Source organism: Zymoseptoria tritici, chromosome 8 (assembly GCF_000219625.1).
Source record: "Zymoseptoria tritici IPO323 chromosome 8, whole genome shotgun sequence".
NCBI lineage: Eukaryota > Fungi > Ascomycota > Dothideomycetes > Mycosphaerellales > Mycosphaerellaceae > Zymoseptoria > Zymoseptoria tritici.
The window spans coordinates 1173290-1194257 of NC_018211.1; the positions used below are offsets into that span (position 1 = coordinate 1173290).

The 20968-nt window shown below is 54.7% G+C and overlaps 7 protein-coding genes across 7 annotated transcripts; 4 read left to right on the forward strand and 3 right to left on the reverse strand.

The window, feature by feature from the left end:
* Positions 1 to 1118: 1118 nt before the first annotated feature.
* TUP2401 (transcriptional repressor TUP1) lies at positions 1119 to 3610 on the forward strand (the record flags this gene model as incomplete). The annotated part of the gene is made up of 5 exons (XM_003849990.1): positions 1119 to 1502; positions 1769 to 1850; positions 1900 to 2788; positions 2842 to 3454; positions 3510 to 3610. The coding sequence occupies 5 exons, from the start codon at positions 1376 to 1378 to the stop codon at positions 3608 to 3610; spliced, it is 1812 nt and encodes a 603-aa protein (XP_003850038.1).
* Positions 3611 to 5553: 1943 nt separating this feature from the next.
* MYCGRDRAFT_110461 (uncharacterized protein) lies at positions 5554 to 7125 on the reverse strand (the record flags this gene model as incomplete). Its single annotated transcript, XM_003850330.1, has 2 exons — positions 5554 to 6846; positions 6905 to 7125. 2 exons carry the CDS (start codon positions 6983 to 6985, stop codon positions 5554 to 5556), a joined length of 1374 nt encoding a protein of 457 aa, XP_003850378.1.
* Positions 7126 to 7489: 364 nt separating this feature from the next.
* LYS9 (LYS9, Saccharopine dehydrogenase, lysine biosynthesis pathway) lies at positions 7490 to 9062 on the forward strand (the record flags this gene model as incomplete). Its single annotated transcript, XM_003849991.1, has 3 exons — positions 7490 to 7587; positions 7674 to 7756; positions 7807 to 9062. 3 exons carry the CDS (start codon positions 7580 to 7582, stop codon positions 9060 to 9062), a joined length of 1347 nt encoding a protein of 448 aa, XP_003850039.1.
* A 1859-nt stretch (positions 9063 to 10921) lies between these two features.
* On the forward strand, positions 10922 to 11424 carry MYCGRDRAFT_95177 (uncharacterized protein; the record flags this gene model as incomplete). The annotated part of the gene is made up of 2 exons (XM_003849992.1): positions 10922 to 11354; positions 11408 to 11424. 2 exons carry the CDS (start codon positions 10922 to 10924, stop codon positions 11422 to 11424), a joined length of 450 nt encoding a protein of 149 aa, XP_003850040.1.
* Positions 11425 to 12097: 673 nt separating this feature from the next.
* On the forward strand, positions 12098 to 12950 carry MYCGRDRAFT_105472 (uncharacterized protein; the record flags this gene model as incomplete). The annotated part of the gene is made up of 1 exon (XM_003849993.1): positions 12098 to 12950. A coding segment is annotated over one exon (765 nt), but the record flags the coding sequence as incomplete, so codon positions are not given.
* Positions 12951 to 13316: 366 nt separating this feature from the next.
* MYCGRDRAFT_110463 (uncharacterized protein) lies at positions 13317 to 14591 on the reverse strand (the record flags this gene model as incomplete). The annotated part of the gene is made up of 1 exon (XM_003850329.1): positions 13317 to 14591. One exon carries the CDS (start codon positions 14589 to 14591, stop codon positions 13317 to 13319), a length of 1275 nt encoding a protein of 424 aa, XP_003850377.1.
* Positions 14592 to 18883: 4292 nt separating this feature from the next.
* On the reverse strand, positions 18884 to 19240 carry MYCGRDRAFT_45761 (uncharacterized protein; the record flags this gene model as incomplete). Its single annotated transcript, XM_003850328.1, has 1 exon — positions 18884 to 19240. A coding segment is annotated over one exon (357 nt), but the record flags the coding sequence as incomplete, so codon positions are not given.
* Positions 19241 to 20968: the final 1728 nt, after the last annotated feature.

Consider the following 20968-nt stretch of genomic DNA (forward strand, 5'->3'; position numbering starts at 1 on the left):
TCTATTCGCTCCAACACAAGGGATATCCCAAGCCGGAAGTCTGGTTCAGCAGGCATCACGACTCAGGTGAAGGCATCCGTGCTCTCGGGATAGCTGCGGAGATATTCAAAGCCCCCAAATCCCTTCAAATCTGAGGCACAAAGGTGATGACACCTGACACGGACCTTTAACTTGGCAGGTTGGACGGGAGTACGAGCATGGGTCAGCCTTGTTGAATGGTGACGCCACTCTGCGAAGGGATGGCTACACACAAAGACTGGTGGGATCTCGAAAGCCGAAAGGCGTCTTCGACTGACGAGTGACGACTGAAATGCGTCGAGAGAGGTCGCAGGGGCCGTATGCAGTGCAAACTGTCCGAACCAAGCTTGTGCTACTTGCTGTTCATGCGGTAGTGGAAGGGAGGTCTCCCGATCTTGGTCGCCGTACAGGGACTGCAGGTGTTGCATGCATCGTTGTCGCTTCACGTACCATGCTCGACACGCCCGATGTCAGCCGAACAGCAACAGTAGAAGATACGTACTTTATATACTGCGAGGATTTCGAGGCAGCGCTGCAAGGTGAGGTGCATCTGAACGACATCCGATTAGCGCTGTCGGCTCGCTGGGGCTGGGCGGGTAAAAGCGCCATGACCGGCGCTAGACATGGCGCTGGGCTGCGAGCCTGCAAGTCTAGGGTCCGCTTTTCCTTGCGGAGAACGGCCATTGTTGCCGAGTGGGCCGTGACGGAGCCAGATCTTGGGGATGAGGAGGAAATATACAAGATTGTAGGCGTTGTGAGTTCAACGCTGCTTATTATACTGAGGTAGCTGGGATCCATTTGGGATCCATTGAATTCGCTATTGCTCCATCTCTTGTATATGTTCTTCCTAGATCGTGGTCAAGACGACAAACGTTCGTACAAGAAGAGCCGACAAGGATGGTGTTCACAGCAATTAGGTCAAGCTTTTTCGAATCTGCATGGGATGTGCAGCGGAAAGGCAGACCCACTCGACCGCAACCTTGAACCGTCGACCCATGGGCCCTTTCAGTTCTGTCGTGGCTTTGCTGTTTGGATCCGTTTCGACTCGGTCCTGCTTGCCGCCTGCTTCCCACCACTGTCCACATTCTCCTTCCTCGTCCTCCTCCACCACCAAGACATCCATCACGACATCCATCAATACCGTCGCCGACGACGCTCCGTCATCCTCCTTACCGACTCCTCGTTGCGGCGCGACCTCAACGACAGCTCTTCCCGACACCGCTGCGGCTGCCTTTTCAGCTGACAGTTGGCGCTACCGACTCCAACCTCCGAGTGGATTCCGCAGCGCGTCCACGACCTTTTGAATAACACCAAAAACGAGATTCGACCGCGCGACACAAGAGCTGAGATTGCCGACATGTACAACGCGCATCGCGGTATGGCTCCGGGCCCGCAGCCTGGCAGTCGTCTCGCGGATCTGCTCGAGCAGGTGCGCGCCGAGTTCGACGCGCAGGTTGGACGCTCGTCGGATCATGAACACCAATGTAAGTCGTTGCATACGTTCCTGGGAGGTCTACGGGTGGGCAGTGTGTATATCTGCGTGGGCCATGCTTCTGCGCAAGAGGTGTTTGCTATGCCAAGACTTGCATGTCAATTGGACTACTATTGCTTGACTCGGACGTGGACATGATCGCAAGAGAGCTGGCATTTTTGGTGGCTGCCGGCTATGCCTTTGCGAGATTCAGACCTATCTCAATGCAATGCACATTGCGATCTCCGAATGCCAGCACTGACAATGAACCCTTCACAGTGCATAATCAAATCCAAGAGATGGATGTCATCAAATCGAAGATTTACCAACTGGAGACGACCCACGTGGCCATGAAGAACAAGTGAGCATGATCGCGACCTCAATCAAGGAGCTGCACTAACAATATTCAGGTACGAAGAAGAGATTGCTCGCCTCCGCCATGAGCTTGAGCAGCGAGGTGGCCCATCGCAAGGTCCTCATGGTGCTTCATCTTCTCAACCTGCTCCGCCAGCCATTGGCCACGGTCCGGCCAACCTCTTCCAAGGCATCATGGCCGGCGGCGCTGGTGGTCCAGGCCTTGCTCCACCTCCACAAGAGCAACAAGGCCAGCCTGGTATGCCCGGTCATATGCAAGGACAGATGCCTCCTAGTTTGAACGCACCTCCTGGTCCACCGCACAACCCGTTTGCGTACGGTCAGCTCCAAGGTCCTCCCGCAGCTAATGGATACGGCTCGCAACAACCACCGCAGCCGACAGCCTCTCCTGGACCTGGTAAGCCTCGTTTGGGAGGACCTCCGGGTCTTCGTGGTCCTGCCACTCCTCAGCAGCACCCAGCATCTACCTATCCAGGTTCGCCGCAGGTCGCTCGTCCGACTCCTCCCCCGAATCGTGATGTACAAATCGCTACCGATTTCCAGTACACCCCTGCGCAACTTGAGCAGATTGGCAACCAATTGTCGGAATACGATGTGGACAAGCTCCCTCCGCATTTGAAGCGCCAGGGTGACGACTGGTTTGCAGTGTTCAACCCCAGAGTGCACCGCAAGTTGGATGTGGAATTGGTTCACAGCTTGCCTCATCAGAGCGTGGTGTGCTGTGTTCGCTTCAGTCATGATGGTCGTTTTATCGCCACGGGCTGTAATAGAAGCGCGCAGATTTTTGACGTCAACACCGGCAAGCAAGTCTGCCACCTCATGGACCAGTCCACCAACGGAGACGGCGACCTTTATATCAGATCGGTCTGCTTCAGTCCCGATGGTAGGTATCTGGCTACAGGAGCGGAGGACAAGATTATTCGCGTAAGTTTGAATGCACAGAGGGAGTCAAGACGCTTCACTAACAGTGGTCACAGGTCTGGGACATTGGCGCCAAGGTGATCCGTCACCAATTTTCTGGTCACGACCAGGACATTTACTCGCTCGACTTCGCCTCGGATGGACGCTACATCGCTTCTGGATCTGGCGATCGAACAATTAGAATCTGGGACCTCCAGGACAACCAGTGCGTGCTGACGCTCTCCATTGAAGACGGCGTGACCACAGTTGCCATGTCGCCTAATGGACGATTTGTTGCAGCAGGCAGTCTGGATAAGAGCGTTCGCATCTGGGACACCCGATCAGGAGTCCTCGTCGAGCGTACTGAAGGCGAGCAAGGCCACAAAGACAGCGTGTACTCTGTGGCATTCAGTCCTGATGGAGAACACCTTGTGTCTGGATCTCTCGACAAGACGATCAGGATGTGGAGACTCAACCCTCGAGCGCAATACCAGCCCGGAAGCCTTGCTCCTCAGGCAAGAGGAGGTGACTGTGTGAGGACGTTCGAGGGTCACAAGGACTTTGTGCTTAGTGTGGCACTTACGCCGGATGGCGCGTGGGTCATGTCTGGCTCCAAGGATCGTGGTGTGCAATTCTGGGATCCCGTGACTGGAGATGCCCAGCTCATGCTGCAGGGACATAAGAATTCGGGTGAGTTTGATTCGGCACGGTTGTTGGTGCAAGTAGATGCTAACATTACTCTCAGTTATCTCCGTCGCGCCGTCTCCGATGGGTACGCTCTTCGCGACCGGTTCGGGAGACATGAAGGCAAGAATCTGGCGCTACGCTCCATACGGCGGCCCTTAGGATGGTGTGTTCAGGTAGCTTTCGGGGCTCCCATCTCCAGCCGTTGATGTTGTGTAGACAAGTATTGGACTTATTGCGCGGCGCAGCAGTGTCGGGATCTTTTGCAGGCGTGGCGTTTATAGGGCAGCTTCGGACGAGGCTTATAGCAGTCGATACGTTGAAAAGCAGGGCGATTTTGGGCCATGAAAAGGAGTTTGTTGTCTTGTCGACGTTATAGGCGTTTGGCGATGGAGAACCACTTTGGTATCCGCGTGCTGATCTGAGATAGACCACAATCAATACGAAACTCATACCCAACGACGCCAGATTGTCTTCACTTGCTGTACTTCTCGGTCTCGCTTTGGCTCAGCTGCTTCCTTGAGAGTCGACCATCTACCACGGGCACCAGCAGCACAAGGCTGCAATAACCCTGTCATGGGTCCCGCGGATATTGAAGTTTGGGCTTCGCCGCGGCATTTCTCTGCACACAGCCCCCTTCCTTGGATACAGCAGGTTGGCTCATCGAAGTGGTCACCTCTTGGTGGCAGGCCGGTGTTTTTTTCTCCTTTTTTTTCTCGCAAAGAAGCCACCAACGCTCATGCTCGAAATCGACGCCCGCGACTCCGATGTGCCAGCCTGTTGTACAGCCTCCGTCGTCGGAGCATGGATTAGTGTTCGCTTTTTGAGAATCGTTCTCAGGCCAGTGTACCCATGGCAGGTCCTCGAACCTGCCTGAAACCGCGCACCGATTGCGTTCACAACAGCCAGCACTATTCCAGCATGCAGTCGTCGCTGGCGATCGGGCAATGCGCGATATACCACGATGACCTTGCACAGTTGCGCGCACGCACAACACTCGGATGTCATGTTGGAAGTCCGTACTTTTCCGGACCAGGAGCCAGCTTGTTCACTCTCCGGCGCTAAAGCAAAGGATGCATAAGATGCTCGTACCTTCTCGTCACGAACGCGTCGACTCTCTCTTTTGCAACCACACTCGGAGAGCTATTCGACGTCCACAAGTCGGAACTACGTTCAAGTCTACCCGGACAACCGACCGTTCAAGCAAAATTCCACCATGCACGCATTCAAAGTCGTCGCGGCTCTGTTCACGATCATCAGCATCGTCATGGCATCAGGCCGAGACGATCCCACCGATCCAGAATGGTATCAATGGAGTACGTTTCGCTCTCTCAACGTCCTAACTCACGATCAAGGGATTGTTCCGACTGACGTGGTGCACCTCGAACAGACATGCCCAACATTTGCGTCAAGTCGGGCCGTAAGTCCCCCTTTTGCAAAAAAAAACTCCGCTTTCCGATTTCTCGATCTTGCACTCCCCGAGAAAGACCGCTTGCTGACGACGATGACGATGGAAAAGAACCTTGCAACAGCCAGTGCGCTTGCTGTGGGAAAAATTGCATCAAGAATGACCAAGCCCTTTATTGTCATGCTGCCGCCAACGACGACCCGAGTGCGAGCTTTGTCTGCGAGTGAGAGGAATGGACGGACCATGGAATGAGGAGGCTTCGGCTCCTTTCCAGGAGACGACGTGCTGTAGACAGGAAGGGATTCTCGTTCAAGGCGGGTGTATGCAGTTGGGTAGCGAACGACCATGACTTTTTTGATGGGTGCGTTGTCTTTCACTACGAAGCCCAGAGTGTCGCCAATGATTGACGGCGGTCCCAAAGACGTCGAAGTTTTTGACTCTGCAATAATACAGGATGTAGTGAGATCAATTGAAAAGTTGAAAGGCGCCGTCACCGCTGTTGTGGTGTTCTTGCTGGTCGAATGGAAGAGTGCTATACTGGAGTTGACTTGTCGCTCTCAAGATTTGCCGTACTCATTGAACGGTGACTGCAATTTTCTCTCACTGTCCCGTTTTGCCAGTGAAAGGACCCAGACTAAACATTTTCTTACATTCAGAAATTATTTCCTACAACAAATTTTACGTAGCCTCTCTAGATCTAACCAACCTTGACAGCCTTGCCATTCGCCTTCTCCTCCACCACCTTCTCTACCTCGGCGATTTTCTTTCCCTCCAGACCCTTTGGTGCTTTCAGACCGCCAAATACCAGTCCACACACAGCGACCATGCCTGAACCTCCGATGATATATGCTGCGTCACGGCCAGCCCACCAGTAAAGCGTACAGAAAATGAGTGGTCCCAAAGCTCGTCCCACCTGGCCAAAAGATCGGTGGTTGCCCAATTTCTCGCCTCTTTCATCGGAAGACGCTTCGAAAGAGGACAGACTGTTGAGGCCCGTGACGACGGTGCTGCTTGTCACAGCTAGTAGTGTAGCGGCGACGTAGAGCATGCGTTCGGTGTTGGTATTGGAAAGCACGAAGAACGCCACAGCGGCCGACGCAACACCAAGCTGCACCACGCGGAGAGGATGCATGCGGCGAGTGACTCCACCTTGCAGGAGAGATGCGACCAGACCAATGTAGCCGAGCAGTTTTCCGGTGTCCTTGGAGCCGTAAGAGAAGAGATCGTAGGTCATGAACGGGAGGGAGAATTCCATGCCGGAGAAGAAGAGGATAAAGGTGAAGTGCGTGAGGTTCAGGATGAGATGGGAGTTCGTCCTTTGACCCTTGACGACTGGGTGAGATTTCGCTGCGGTTCCGATGTGTGTGGTGCGGCGGTTCGTGTGGGTTTCTGGGAGAGCGAAGTAGAGGTAGATTGTCTCTGTCACGATCAACGCGAGAGAGACTCCTGCAGCGGTGGCGAAGGGATTGGCGGCGACGGTCGTGATGTTCGCGAGGAAAGCACCCAAAGCAGGTCCAAATGTAAATGCTACAGAGAAGCATACGCCAACAAGAGCCATGGTCTTTCCGCGATCGGCATCCGAGGAGATGTCGGTCGCGATGGCCATGGCGAGTTGCACGTTGCCTTCAGAGAGGCCTCCTACAACACGGCTAGCGAGGAAAGTTCGGAAGTCGGTGGCAGCGCACCACAATGCCACCGAGGCGATGTTTCCGCACATGGACCACATGAGAGCGGTGCGGCGGCCATAGCGATCGGAAAGAGTGCCGATGATGGGAGACGCAATGGCCTGGCAGAAGGAGAAGAGGGAGCCCAGAGCGCCGCCCAGCAGGACAATGTCGTAGCGGTCGTTGATGGGCTTGGCAAATGAGTTTTTGTACGTGTTGAGGCCGTAGAGGACGTTGGAAAGGACCGTATGGCCGGATTCCGCTTCGGTGTTGCGGTAAAACTCGAGGAGTTTGGGGAAGAGCGGGAGGATGAAGGTGAAGGAGATCTATTGTCTTGTGTTAGCAGGTGTTGTTGTCATGCATGGATGGGATTGTGTGACCTACCAGATCGAGAATTAATGATATGACCAGGACCTTGAGCACTTTCTTGCGCATGGCAGGAGGATATGCGGGTGCTTCTGCCATGTTGAGTGTTGTGTGTCGCTGGATGGTATGGATTCTTTGCAGTAGGGACTGTATGTGTTCGTCAAGTCGGAGAAGAAGAAGAAGATCAGGATGATCGCGTGGGCATGTCGTTGTGCACCCGAAATATGGCAAATGTAATAGCGTGAAGGATGTCCCTCGGTAAGATGCAACTCCGGACTGGTGACTGGTCAGATGGATGGAGATCCGGGTCCGGGACTTTCTTAAAGCAACAGGTGTCACCAATTTGACGGGATTTGTTTAGTGAATGATGGAATGGCGCCGGTGGCGTCGTGCTTGGATCTCCCCCGCAGTGAGAAATACGTGAGATCGGATGTGCACGGCCACTCCCGGACTGTCGTCGATCCGACGAGAGATTCCATGAAATGTTGCTGAGTCAGATAGCACCCCGCCATCCATGTCCAATGACGCTCGACTGGAGATGGATTTTTTGGGCTTGGTGGGGGATCAAAGATTGGGAAAGACTCATCCAAACAACATTGACGACGACCTCACTTCATCAACAACGACAAACCTCAGCGAATCTACACGACTACGTTGAACAGCAAGATACTCCTCAACACACCACACGCAATCATGGCTCAGTAAGTGCCCTCGATCCAACGCCTAGCTGCCATTCACTCCAACGTGTGCCCAATGGCAGCAAGATCACATACTAACTCCCAACCAGCAAAGTCCTCCTCCTCGGAGCTGGTTTCGTCACTCGCCCGACCGCCGTCGAGCTGGACAAGGCCGGCGTGCAGGTCACAGTTGGTGAGTACCTCCATCTCATGAAACACACTCCCTCGTCTAACACTTCCCAGCCTGCCGCACTCTCGAATCCGCCAAGAAGCTCGCCGAAGGCCTCAAGCACGCCACCGCCATCTCTGTCGACGTCAACAACAGCGAGGCTCTCGAGAAGGAGATCAGCAAGAACGATCTGGTCATCTCTCTCATCCCCTACACCTTCCACGCCCAGGTCATCAAGGCTGCCATCAACCAGAAGAAGAATGTCGTGACTACCTCTTACGTCTCCGAGGCCATGATGGCTCTCGATAAGGAGGCCAAGGACGCTGGCATCACAGTCTTCAACGAGATCGGTCTCGATCCCGGTCTCGATCACCTGTACGCCGTCAAGACCATCTCAGAAGTCCACAAGGCTGGAGGCAAAATCACTGGTTTCCTCTCCTACTGTGGTGGTCTGCCCGCGCCTGAGTCCTCCGACAACCCTCTCGGCTACAAATTCTCTTGGTCGCCTCGTGGTGTCCTCCTCGCCGCCCGCAACACCGCCACGTTCTACAAGGACGGCAAAGTCGACACCGTCTCCGGCACAGATCTCATGTCTACTGCCAAGCCTTACTTCATCTACCCTGGCTACGCTTTCGAGGCATACCCCAATCGCGACTCTACACCCTTCCGCGAGCGCTACAACATCCCAGAGGCTCAAACCCTCATCCGAGGAACTCTCCGCTACCAAGGCAACCCAGCCTTCGTCCAGACCTTCCAAGATCTCGGCATGCTCTCCGACAAGGAACACGACTTCCTCAAGTCTCCCATCTCCTGGAAAGAGGCATTCGGCAAGATCGTCGGCGCTTCCTCTCATGGCGAAGAGGACCTCGCCTGGGCCGTCAGCTCCAAGACCAAGTTCCGCAGCAACGAAGACAAGGAGCGCATCCTCGCCGGTCTGCGCTGGTTCGGCCTCTTTTCGGATGACAAGATTGAGCCGAGAGGTACTCCCCTCGACTGCCTGTGTGCTACTCTCGAGAAGAAGATGCAGTACACGGAGGGTGAGCGCGACTTTGTCATGCTGCAGCACAAGTTCGAGATTGAATGGGCGGACGGCAAGAAGGAGACGAGGACGAGCACTCTCTGCGATTACGGCGAGAAGGAGGGCAGTGGCGGGTACAGCGCCATGGCGAGATTGGTCGGTGTGCCGTGTGCGGTCGCTGTGTTGTTGATCTTGAAGGGTGAGATCAAGGACAAGGGTATCCTCGCGCCGGTCACGCCTGAGTTGGCCGAGCCGATTCGGTTGGAGTTGTTGAAGTATGGGATTGAGTTGACGGAGAAGACTTTGGCTTAGATTATGGGAAGTCTTGGCGAAGTGGATGGATTGAGCGAAAGAGGCTCACAGTGCTGTAGCACGCAAAAGCTGTTCTCCTGAACGATACGAATAGACTGATATAGACGAAACAAAACTCGGAACAAATTGTCGATAGCGCGATTGTTGTGTCCTTTCATTCCAGCAGAATCGAGCCCAGCATAGCCTCAACATTACCTTCCTCTGCCTCACCACTGCTGCCTCGCTCCATCAGAAGAACACCGCCGGCCGCAATGCAGAAAGCCGAACCTCTCCTCAAATTCAACCACCTCACGACTTCCATCTCCAACAAATCATACACCACTCCCTCAATCCTTCCCCCTCCCCCCACCCGGCCAATACCACCAAGCCAAGTACCCCAACGCCGCCAGCAACCACGCAAACCCCGTCCAACACCAGATCCAACAACAAAAACACCTCCGACTCTGCCTCTGCGCGGGCGTCAACTGCACTGGAGGCCTCAATGCGGCGGCGGCAGTCGTCGGAACCGGTGGCGCTGCTCCAGCATTCGGATCTGCTGTCCCATTCGCAGCTTGGGATGTACGGGAGGTAGAAGATTGAGGATTGTAGTGCGCGTTCAGCGTGGCGGGGATGGAGAGGGGAGTGAAACTGTTGACGATCGCATTGGGGTGGGCGGTGCGGATGTAGGGGTGTGGGTGCTGGGTCCAGGCGTGAGGGATGGGTTGGGATGAAGGGATGGGTTGGGGAGGAGGAGAGGTGCGCGGAGGGGGATGGGAGATGGGATCGAGGCGGTGGCTGGACGTCATGTTGTGTGGTATTTAATCGAGGTGGTGGGTGGAGTCCAGCGGGCAATGTCGAGATTTTGTCCGACTCGAGTGGGCGCTGGCGGAGTGAGGTGAGGAACGGGCGAGCGTGGTGGCGATGAGCGGCTCTAGCGGCGAGACGATTTTAAACTGTGATTCTTTCAATTTGTGAGATCGACACTATGGAGAGTGCGGTGATGGAGTTGAGCGAGGTGTATGCCTGGCGGTTTGAACTGCAAGTGCTGGTGAATCGCTCGCTCGCTCTTAGTCGGTTCGAAGCCAGTTTCGTGTCCTGCTTCATTCGAAGGTCGTCTGGCCCCGAACGTGACTCGCTCAGTGATGCTGCTGAGCGACGCTGAGTTGAGTGAATGGTCGCTGCGCTAAGTGCGAGGCGGGAACCAGAACTGAGCATTTACAGTTCTGGAGATTTCTCCAGTAGGCTCATTGCGCGCGCGGAAAGAAAATGTATTTTTGGCAAATCGTTGAATTCCGTTGAAACTTGGAAAGCTAGTACCGCGGGTCTATACCACAAGAACCGTGTTTTGAGAATGGGTAGCTTCTCGCAGAAATTTGGAACTGCCTCCCAACAACCATCAGTGCTGAGAATTAGTACCTCTGGCGCGGCACATTCGGACAGAGACAGTCTCCCAAGCGCTGAATGGCGGACAAGAGCATTTCTCGCGACACCTCGTGCTCCATGCGAGGGTGCAGCGTGCTCGACTCGTCTGCAATATTGCTGAAAACAATCGCCGTAATTCTTTATCACCTCCAGATTTACGTGGAAAGCATTCTCATCGGCGTCGAGAGTCGTTCACAGAATTCCTGTCCAGACGCGCACATTGCCATCGTCCTTCTCCGATGGCAGTCGTGAGAACATGGTAGCCTTTTGGGTTTGACTGTCCTCGAAAAATGGCAGTCCTCGAAAAATGGCATCGTCTTGATGTATGAAGACGCCTGCATCCGTCTCGAGTGTCTTTCTCTCGACGGCTGATACCTGCGACGCCGTCAGCAGTACTCGACCAGGTCACCAGGCATTCCAAAACCACAGCCTGTTCCACCAAACCACCTAGCAGCAACATGGCCTACACCAACCCACCACCGGCCTATCCCGCCAGCGAGCGTACTCCGCTCCTCCTCCGCGTCCCAAGCAACCTCTCCGCCACCAGCACCCTCCTGGAGGCCTACGACGCCGACACCGAGGAGCAAGCCATCCCGGACATCCCGGACACACTCCCATCCTACCGCACCCTCAGCCCATCGCCACCAGCTTACTGCAACCTCACCTGCACCCATCCCAGCGGCGCTCCCTACTGGCCTCTCGCAGAGTGCTGCTACAACCGTTACCTAATCGGATATCGTCGTCGGGAGGCTCGGGCTGAAGCACGCAGAAGGATGGAGAGGAGTCAGGCGTGCATGGCTGTGGGATTCGGCTGCATCATGTTCTTGTTGATGATTTTGGTTGGCATGACGGTCGTGACGATTTTTAACTGGGGAGCTTCGGACGCTGTTGGTGAGTCTTTGTTGTCTCCCTAAAGAAAGGATTGAATGCTGATGTGAGCGTAGTTGTTATGACCGCTTGAAGTGATCAGTCTTCCTGGAAAGCCAAGCTGAGGGATGTCGTGTTGACTGATTGAACATGGCGGATGGAGTCGAGCTGGATGTCAATGCATTTGATGGGACAGGACTTGAAGCCCCTTGGAGGTTCTTCCTATGGCCAAGATGGGCTTGCTGCTGCGCGAACATATACCGCCTGCAGATCAGCGGAAGCCTAGCTTCTCAGCTCACATAACATTGGCGTATACACGTATGTCGTTTGGCTCATCGTCGCGCCTCTTGTCGTCTGAAATGGCGTTCTGCTCTTCCCGTCGTCTGTGGTTGACCGACGCATTCACACCGCCTCTTCGCTCGAATCGTGCCGACGACGATCGCCCGTACTGGCTGACCCGTCCTTGGGCCGCCCGCGGTACTGGCCCGGTTCAGTGGTCTTCGTTTCATGATTTCAGTCGGGCTGTCTGTGGAGTCAGCGGGTGTGCTTCATGCTGCCACAAGACGGCACAGGCATGTTGACGAATTTGTCTGTCCCGCCGCAATGCAGGAGATGATGTTGTTGCGACAAAGGTCTCATGCAGGGAGGATGAAGCCCAAGTAATCAAACCGGACCTCAGCCCGCTGTCTAAGAATACAACGTCTCTGACCCTGACAACGCTCCCTAGACCGACTGTCGACATACAAGTGCGACAATCGTCCACGAGCACCGCATGCGACATTCTCTGCTGGAGGACGACGAGAGACGACCTCACCACATGCCATAACACACCACCCCACGCTCCTTCTACCGACCATGCAAGCCTTTAACAAACTCGCCGGCGTGCAAGAGGCCTCCGACACCACCCAACCCTCCCATCCGACCCTCGCGCCCGAATCCTACCCACCTCTCCCTCCGATTCCTCAAGACGAAGACCGCTCCTTTGATGCCCGCAGCTCACGGCGCGGCTCTCAACACTCCGTCGGACTTCCTTCTCGAACACACCGCTCCAACCTCTCACTCCACTCGCGCCGCAGCATAGCCCGCAGCCGACCCGGAAGCACAAAAGGCAGTCGAGCGTTGAAAGGCACCCACAGCCGCGACAACAGCGACGACGCAGACACAGCACAACAACAGCAACAACCGCGCGCCTCACACGACTCGGAACAGCAACAATACGAAGAAGACGACGCCTACACCGAAGACGAAGACGACGAGTTCACATGGGGTCCCTCCCACCCCTGCTTCCCGCATCCCAATCCACACTGCTCGCCCGACAGCCTTGCAGCGCATACCACGCGGGTCATCCGCATTCGCCGCGACTGGCTCGCTTCAGGAGACCTCTATCCGCAATACGCCAACCTGTACCCCGAGATCCTCTCTCCTCTAATCTCCGACTACGAATTCCGATTCCTGCTCTCCAACATCAACGCCATTCTTGCGCGGGCATTCACACCGTACTCGACCCGCGCGTGGTTTGACGCGATCGTGGGCGTACTGACGGGATATGCGTGGGAAGATTGTGGGTTTACGGGAGCGAGGATCGGGGAGCATGAGTTGGAGAGATTTATGAGGAAGTGGAATATGGAGAGGGAAGGGCAGGGACGGGAAGGTAGGGTGATCATGTTGAGACGGACGGGATTTTTGACGCTGGATTTTGTGGTTCCAGATCCGGGGATTGATGGGTTGGGTGATGAGGAGGAGGTGGAAGAAGAGGAGTATACTGAGGAGTCATAATTTGGATGCTTGCAGAGGTGGTGCCTCATCTTCACTGGAGCCAGGCTGCGTGGCGTTGGATGTATACCTATCGACATTGTGACCACTTCACTTCGAAGGGAGTGCAGCTTGGGATTGGATCCTCGATTGATGAACTTCAGGCCGAACAGTGGCCCTTGTATGACTAGATTCATGCTCATACTCATGATAATCGTAATTCGCGAGAAGCCATCAGGCCCTCGCATCCACCACCGCAAGCTCCTTCAAAATTCCCTTCTTCCAAACCGCATACTCCGCCCTTCTCTCGTCGCTCAACCAATCCACTGCCGGCTGAAACATCGTGCCTAATCCCGGCAGCAACCCAGCAGGTCCCACATCTTCCTCCCACCCGTCCACCGCCTTCTTCCCGCCGTGCTTCTCCTTTCTCCTCAACGGCGTCTTCGCAGCTGGCTTCTTCCTCGGCGTCACTGGTCCTGTATCTTCCTCGTCGTCGCTCCTTACATCGTCCTGTCCATCCTGATAATCCATCCCGTCCTCTCTGACAGGCACATTCCCAAACCACTCCATCTCCAACCACCCACAATCCTCCGCTTCCAACATGTAGAACGTCACAGCCGACTCCAAGCCTTCCTGTGCTCTCAGATCGTCCGGCAGAACACGTCTCTTGTCCTCGCAAAACGAAGTAACCGCTTGCCCACCCTTCTCCCTCATCACCTTCATTTTGTCAGACTGGACATCCACACCTTCTGATTTCGCGGCCGTGAAGAGGAATAGAGCGAGACATAGGGCGGGCCACTTTCCTGCCGGTACGGCCTCGCTTGCAGGTGCCTCGACTTCAGTGATCTTCTTCCCGGACTGAGGCGTCCGTCTCCGTCTTTTCGCAGACGGCTCATCCGCTACAGCTCGTTTCGCGTGCCGAGATGCTATCTCACGCACGGCATAAGTGGCGCCGACGAAGATGTGAGGTGCGAGAGAGGGAAGAGCGTTGGATTTGCAGATGGCGCGGATCAATGGCATGACGAAGTCGGGCACCTCTTGGTTCGCCGAAGCAGGTGTGCCTGCTGTTGGGAGCGCTGCTGCGGCGGTGGGCGTCGCGGCATCTTCATCGTCGACCGGCCGTGCTCTTTTCACTCCGCTCGTAGGCGTCGCCCTAGTCTGTCCTGTCCTCGTACTCGCCGCAGTATTTTGTGTCGGTGTCGCAGCATCTCCTCCTCTCCTACTCTTCTGCTCCAACACTCCATCCAAATACCCTTTCAACTTCCCATAAACCCTCGGCTTCACTGGCGGCACCGGCTTGCCCACTTCCAAACTCAATTGATTCGCCAGCCGCTCACAGGCGATGTGTGCGCAGGCATAGGTCCGGCCGATTTCCTCTTCGGGTTTGAGCGAGGCGGCTTTGCTTCGAGATTGGGCGACGAAGGAGGTCGCAAGGGTTATGAGTTGAGGCGGCAGGAAGGCGATTGTGGGGAGAAGGGTCGAGAGGGCGAGCTCGATTGGGGTGGGCATTGTCGGTGTTGTTTGGGTGGGGATGGAGGAAGCTCAAATGTGAGATCAGTGGAGATTTGGGGAAGACGCGAGGTTATTCACTTCGCGGGGCACGATTTTAGCGCGGAAACGTCGTGCAGAAAGAGGCTTTGCTTTGTCAATGTGAACATGAGACTCAACATTCCTCCCATCTCCACTGCAACAATGCAAGAACATCCCGCTAGCAGATTCAAGCTTGAGATCATTCTTTTCGTCGCTTCTTATCTCAGACCGCGGCCAAGATGATGGCCTGAAATGCCTCGGAGCCTCCAGTTGACTCCGGATTGGCGCCCTCTCTTTTGATTCCGCTCACCGACACCCTGTCGAAAGGGCGAAGCGGGAAGTCACCGTCTGAACCGCGGGCTTGCGGGCGCGCCAGATCTTACAAAAGCGATCTGTCACTCGGATCTTGGACATTCCTTGCGCGACTCGGCGACATGCCAGGTTTCGACAAGTCACGCCCCTGCACGTTGTCTCTGATCATCATAATCACAGAGTTTCGAGTCTCCCAGCGGACTGTGAGCACAGAACAAGGTCAACCTGTACAGCCGTCAGATCGCCATGTTAGACTACCTGAATTCTTCGACCTTGTGGCAGTCTGATGTGCACCCGCGAGTTACAATGAACAACATTACTGCGGACAACTCGCCCTCTGAGAGTCCAGCGCCATTTCAGCGAACTTCCGAAGACTTCGCTTGGGAGCTGTCGAGCCAGTCCAAGGCTAGCATTGTGGGCCGGCATGCGATTTTGCTCGGACGTCAAGTATCACACCATGCTGTTTTCGTGTCACTCAACGCCATCACACGGTCTGCCTTCAATAATTAGCACCGCTCGCCCGTCGGGCGGTACAGTCACCTCACCAGTGCGATGTTGACCCACTGAAACCATGTCACTTTCAAGGTGCCCATGGTGTACGGCTCTAGAGCATGCCAAAAGGCTTGCAAGTGCTGAAAGGTCGTCCGGACGGCCCTCCGAACCTGGTAACTCCCTTGTTTTCACGACGCACGGGCAAGATCAAACCCATGGCAACACCCTTGCAATAGCGACTGAGAGCGGTTGATCAGCACCGGCGCTGCTACTTGACTGTACCCAGCGGACCCTGGGTAAAGATTGATAACGAGCCTCGGAGGTGACATCCGAACAACAGATACATGGGTTTTCACGGCTTTCCGCCAGGGAACAGACAGCGATTTGGTATCTGGCGGTGCGAGATGTTCGTGTTCGCTCCTTGTCAAGCCCACAACTCCCTTTTCATCCCCGCCCATTCCTAGCTCATGCTGCGTTTCAGACTTCCCACGTGCACCCATGCGCTCGTATTGCTTTCCAGGACTCCTGGTACAGCAACAAAGGTAGTCACTGGATGGTCGAGATTGCAACCTCCTGATACCCAAGGAGGTTAAGTCCCGTGGAGGATGAATTGAAAAGGTGAGCAGTCTGGCTTCTTGCGGTTCCTTCCCTCTCCCTCCTCAACTCCTCGACTGCTCGCCAAACACACGAGACTATCAAAACCTTTCAGTGAATCGACTTCATCAAATCCACTCCAACATCTCCCACTCTCAACAATGAGTGAAGGTCTCTAACCTCGCTTTCGGTCTCTTCATGGCCACAGCGATCGCCACACCCGTTGCGGACCAAGACGCCGCTCTCGAAAAACGCTCCGGCCACGTCGTTCCACCATGCCATTGCGACGACGGATACAGCGAGCACTGCGACGGCGCTCTGAATTCCGCTTGCAAGGTGGAATGCAAGTCTGGTGGCACCAACCGGAACTTTTGGTATGGTCGCTGCGACGAGAAGTAAGTTCAACAAAGTGTGCTTGTTGGTCCTCACAGATCAGCTGACGAGCTTTGTCTACATAGTGGTGCATGCATCAACGCAAAGAGAGGAAAGCAGTGCCGCGCAGGTCCTCCTTAGTGTGGCACTACACTCCGAGCTTTCTTCATCTCCCTGCCAAAGGTAAGTTCTTAATGATGACAAGCGATTTATGACGAGCCTAGATATATGCTGACGAGTTTGATGAGGTGCCCACGCATCGACCAGAAGAGCGGATCGCCAAATCCCAGGCAGCATTTGCGGTCTCGTCCGCGAGCATTTGGAGAATTCTGAATCTGTTTGGAGTGAGAGCCTGGTGGACCAGCATCGCGTCAAGGTGGAAATAGGAATTGTTTGGGTTAAACACTGTTGGCGTCGGCAAGGCGCACTAATCCGGGTCGCGAGGTCAGAACTCGCCCCAATGCACTCGTACATTCCAATGTCTCCCGGCTTCATGGGAAAGCTCATCAACGGCAGATCTCTCATTCTGCATCCACTCATTGCGGCCGAGAGCGTATGAGGTCGGTGGGCGCTTGTGTTCGTTGTGAGAACAGCAGTCAGCCATGAAGTGACGCGTGTCTAGCTTGCCTTCCAGGTCGAAGGTCGATGGCAATAATCCTCCTCGACGACTGCAAGAGGTGTGTGGGACTGAGCAGGAACCGCGAGACGGACCATAATGACGAACGTTCAGAGGCAAAGATGGTACGAAGACACCCCAGGAGATGTCAACGAACCCACCAACAGCGCAAAAGCATCACTTTCAATTTGTGACGTGACATAAGGGGTATCTTCTATCTTCTCCTATCCTCAGCTTCTCTCATTCTGAGCGGAAGAGCCTCCGATCTGCAAAGCAGACATTCGCCTGACTTCAGTCGTGAGGTCGAGCGACTGCACGGCTTCCTATCTCTGCCCTTTGTCGCTGAACGTCGTAAGATCGTAAGTCCGAAAGCACATTTCTACCCTGAACGCCATATGTGCATCGCCTTGCCCTCCATCTCGCAACAGAACTTCTCAGCCTGAACATTCTACTCTGTCCTCTGCCTCTTATTACCCGAACTCGTCAACTCCGCCGCATTGCCGTCATCAGACTGAGCCTCCGCAGGCACCTGAGAGGGCGTATTCGACTTGCTACTAGCCAAACTCTCGACTCTCCCATTCTCCGTCCCAAAAGGATCCGCCCCAATTTGCGCACTGTCAATACCCAGCCCATCACCTGTCGAGAACATGTCCGCGCCAGAGTCAGTCTGATTGATCTCACCAATGGTGGCGGCTTGGGTGTATAGCGGATCGTTCAGAAAGTCGTAATCATTGTTCGAGTCGAGATTGATCAATTCGTCGAAATTTGGATTGCCAAAGTCATTGCCTGTGGTAGTGAAGTCTGTGAATGGATCATAGTTCTCGTCCACGCCGTAGGTCAGACCGCCGGGACCAGGTGAGAGGGAGGAGATGTGGGAGAGTTTGCGTTCAAGACCGTTGATGCTGCCTGCGACGTGTTTCTGTGCGCGGTCGAGGAGTTCGATTTGTTCGTCGTTCTTGGCGACTTGTTCGAGACCGGCTGCTGCTGGAGACTTGCCAGAGGTGCTATTCGAAACATCATTGAGCATCGTCAGCACATCATCGCGAGTCTGTTGAGCATTATTGCCGGCACCAAAGTGATGAGATGGTGTAAAATTGTATGCGTTCGGATCGTTGGAATTATTGGCGTTGATGTCGTCGAGGAAGCTGGTCAAATTGTCGTTGTCGTTGGACACAGTGACTGGAGTTGGCGCATCGGTCTTGATGGCTGGGCTGCCATTCTTTTGGCCGTTCTTCGAGATTTGAGGAGTGACACTTGTTGTGCTGTCTCGCTTTCTCGGAGATCCGCCTCCAGGTGGACTGGTTGATTGTCGGGCAGAGTTTGGTTGTGTTGACGAACTGCCAACACCGAGATTCGGCGAACCAGATGCGTTTGGTCCAGTCAGGAGTAGTTGAGGTTTCTTCCCGTATTGCTGGAAATCAGTGTTGCCGTCTATCGCTCCATCATTGAACTCCTCCACGACACTACCATGCTGCTGTTGATTGTTTTGGCCGTTGTTGCCGAACATCATGCCCTGGCCCTGATGGCCTTCAACGCTGCGATTGTAGAATGTCGCAAGAAAGGTGAGGATGGCGTTTATTGAGTTCTCGTGTCGGTCGTGAAGAGCCTGGAATGCCGTCGCTTGTCGATAGAACTGTTCATTCTGCTCCTTGAGTTGAGCAATCATCCTCGAAATCAGTCCCTGCTGTTGCTGCAACTTCTTCAACTCTTGTCGCACAGAAGCCAGCTCGTTCCTTGGAAGTGCAACATCCTGTCCAGCCGCAGGACCCAGTTCTCCCGACGGTCGGCCATCCGGTGCGGGCGAAAATTGCCTCTCATCATCACTGTCATAACCCTCCCGCTTCCGCTTCGCGTTCGCCTTCCCAGTCGGCTTCTGAATGAGCCACAACAGATCCGGTCGATTCTTGCGAAAGTACGGATGTGAATACATGCTCGGAGGCTTCCTCCCTTGTTGTGCCTTTTCAGACTGGCGCAGCGATCCATCATGGATGTTAACCGTTTTGTGGAAGCCGTACATGTTGAGCTGGCGCACGAATGACGCATAGTTGTTGTGCTTGAAGAGCTCCGGAATGAGCTTCCTTGCAAACTCGTCCTCGTCGAGCACGATGAAGGACCGTCCGTCGTCAGACCATCGAATGAGGCTGGTGTGATTTTGATCGAGGAAACTGCTCAATTTTTGCACGAACGGTGGGATTGACTTCCTCTTCCCTTGTGCATCCTTCTTTGCCAGTGCAACCTTCATATTCAAAGTCTCCTCATCCTCCTCCTCATTCTGCCCAGTCGTCGGTGCCATTGCTCCACCATTCCATTGATCTTGCCCGGGATGTGCTGCCAGCTGTGTGTTGCGTGACCGTCGGACAAGGTCTGTCGAGGGTGTTTGAATGACGTTTGTGTTGTATGTGGGATGTGGAGGAGTGGTCAGATCGGCGAAAATGTTTTCGTTGGTAAAGGCCGTTGGGTCGGTAAAGGACTGATCGGGTGTGAAGGTGGTGTTGAAGTCGCCGAAGCCGTTTGTGAAGTCTTGACCATATGTCAAAGATGCATCTTGAAAGGACGGCTGCGGAGGTTGCATTGCCTGCTGGGCCAATGGTGATGTGCCTGGCGCGGGACGCTTCCGGGTCGCTGCGGTTTGTTGCATGGTGGTAGAGTCGGTGTGAGGAACGCAAACTGCAGCTTTCCGCTGGGTGAAAGTGGAGAATGTTTCGGAAGTGGTGGTGTAGAGCTTATCCTTCCACCTCGACGATTCTTTCGCGGAGTTGGCGCAAAAGTATCCCAGAAAGGATTGAACGAAGCGAATGGTGTCGAATAGAGAGTCGTGGAGCGCGTGGAGGTATTATGTACGGCGTGTTTTCCTGGCTATTGTTGTGTTCCTTCGCTAGGCTAGGCTGGAACTTGGCTGCACGTTCTACGCGCAGGGCATTGTGCAACTACAAAGGCACAATAAAATGTGTATGCGCGTTGACTCAGGCCCGATTGTTCCGCGCGAAAGGTCTCGTTTCGATTTGCGCGCAATCAATCGTTCGAGGAAGGTGAAAGAAAGGCCTGTCTCGCGGTTGCTGGAGTCTCGGTGTGTCGCAAAATGACGAAAGAACTTGCGAAACAGTCGTTCGAGTCGTAGGAAGCCGTGGAGGAGGAGGAATTCGATGAAGGTGAACAGGTCGCGATAGAGTTGACAATCCGAGAAAGCGACCAGCGAAAAGACAGTTGTTGTAGCGGCGCCAGTCCGTGTATGTAGTAGCGGAACGACTCTGCTTTCGCATGCTGGGCTGTTGATCGAAACTGTGAGGTCAGCGATCCCAGCGGGACGAGCCGCTGAGGTACATTTTCCAGATTTGTGACTTCGCTCTCGATCACTGTGTGAAGAGCGACCAGGGTATGTGGAGAAGGTCAGCGGATAGCGTACGCAATATGATCATATAGCCTAGGGCTATGACCTTGCTTCCTCGCTGCCGGTGCGATTGAGAGAACCGATTCGCTCGCTGGAGGCATGGTCAATGGGGCAGGTCCTGGAGACCGGCCTCCTCGCAGTGCAACTGGAACCAGGCTCACCCGCTGGAGCTCGCGATTCTCGGCGAGACTGCATCACGTCTGACGCGACGAATACAATGAGAGCTGGGATCACGCCGTACATGTTGAACTCCTCTCACACCAAGTGTCATATCTTCACCTCGCTATCGTTGATCTGCTTTTGGCATATGCCAAGCCGAAACGCCTCCAAACTCATTCCGTCTATCACATGCAAAAAACACCGTCTCCTCCTCCTCGCCCTCTGTTACAAGCAAAAACATCCCTCCCCTCTCTCACAAGCAAAATATCTCCCCTCCCTCACTTCCCCGCAAACAAGCTCGTGAGAGCGGCCGCCGCGTCCTCCTCACTCTCCGTCAAAAACCTCACCTCCCCTCCCCCCGTCACGATCCTCTTCTTCCTGTGCCACATGCCGGCGTTGTCCAGGTAGAGCTGCTCCAGCCCT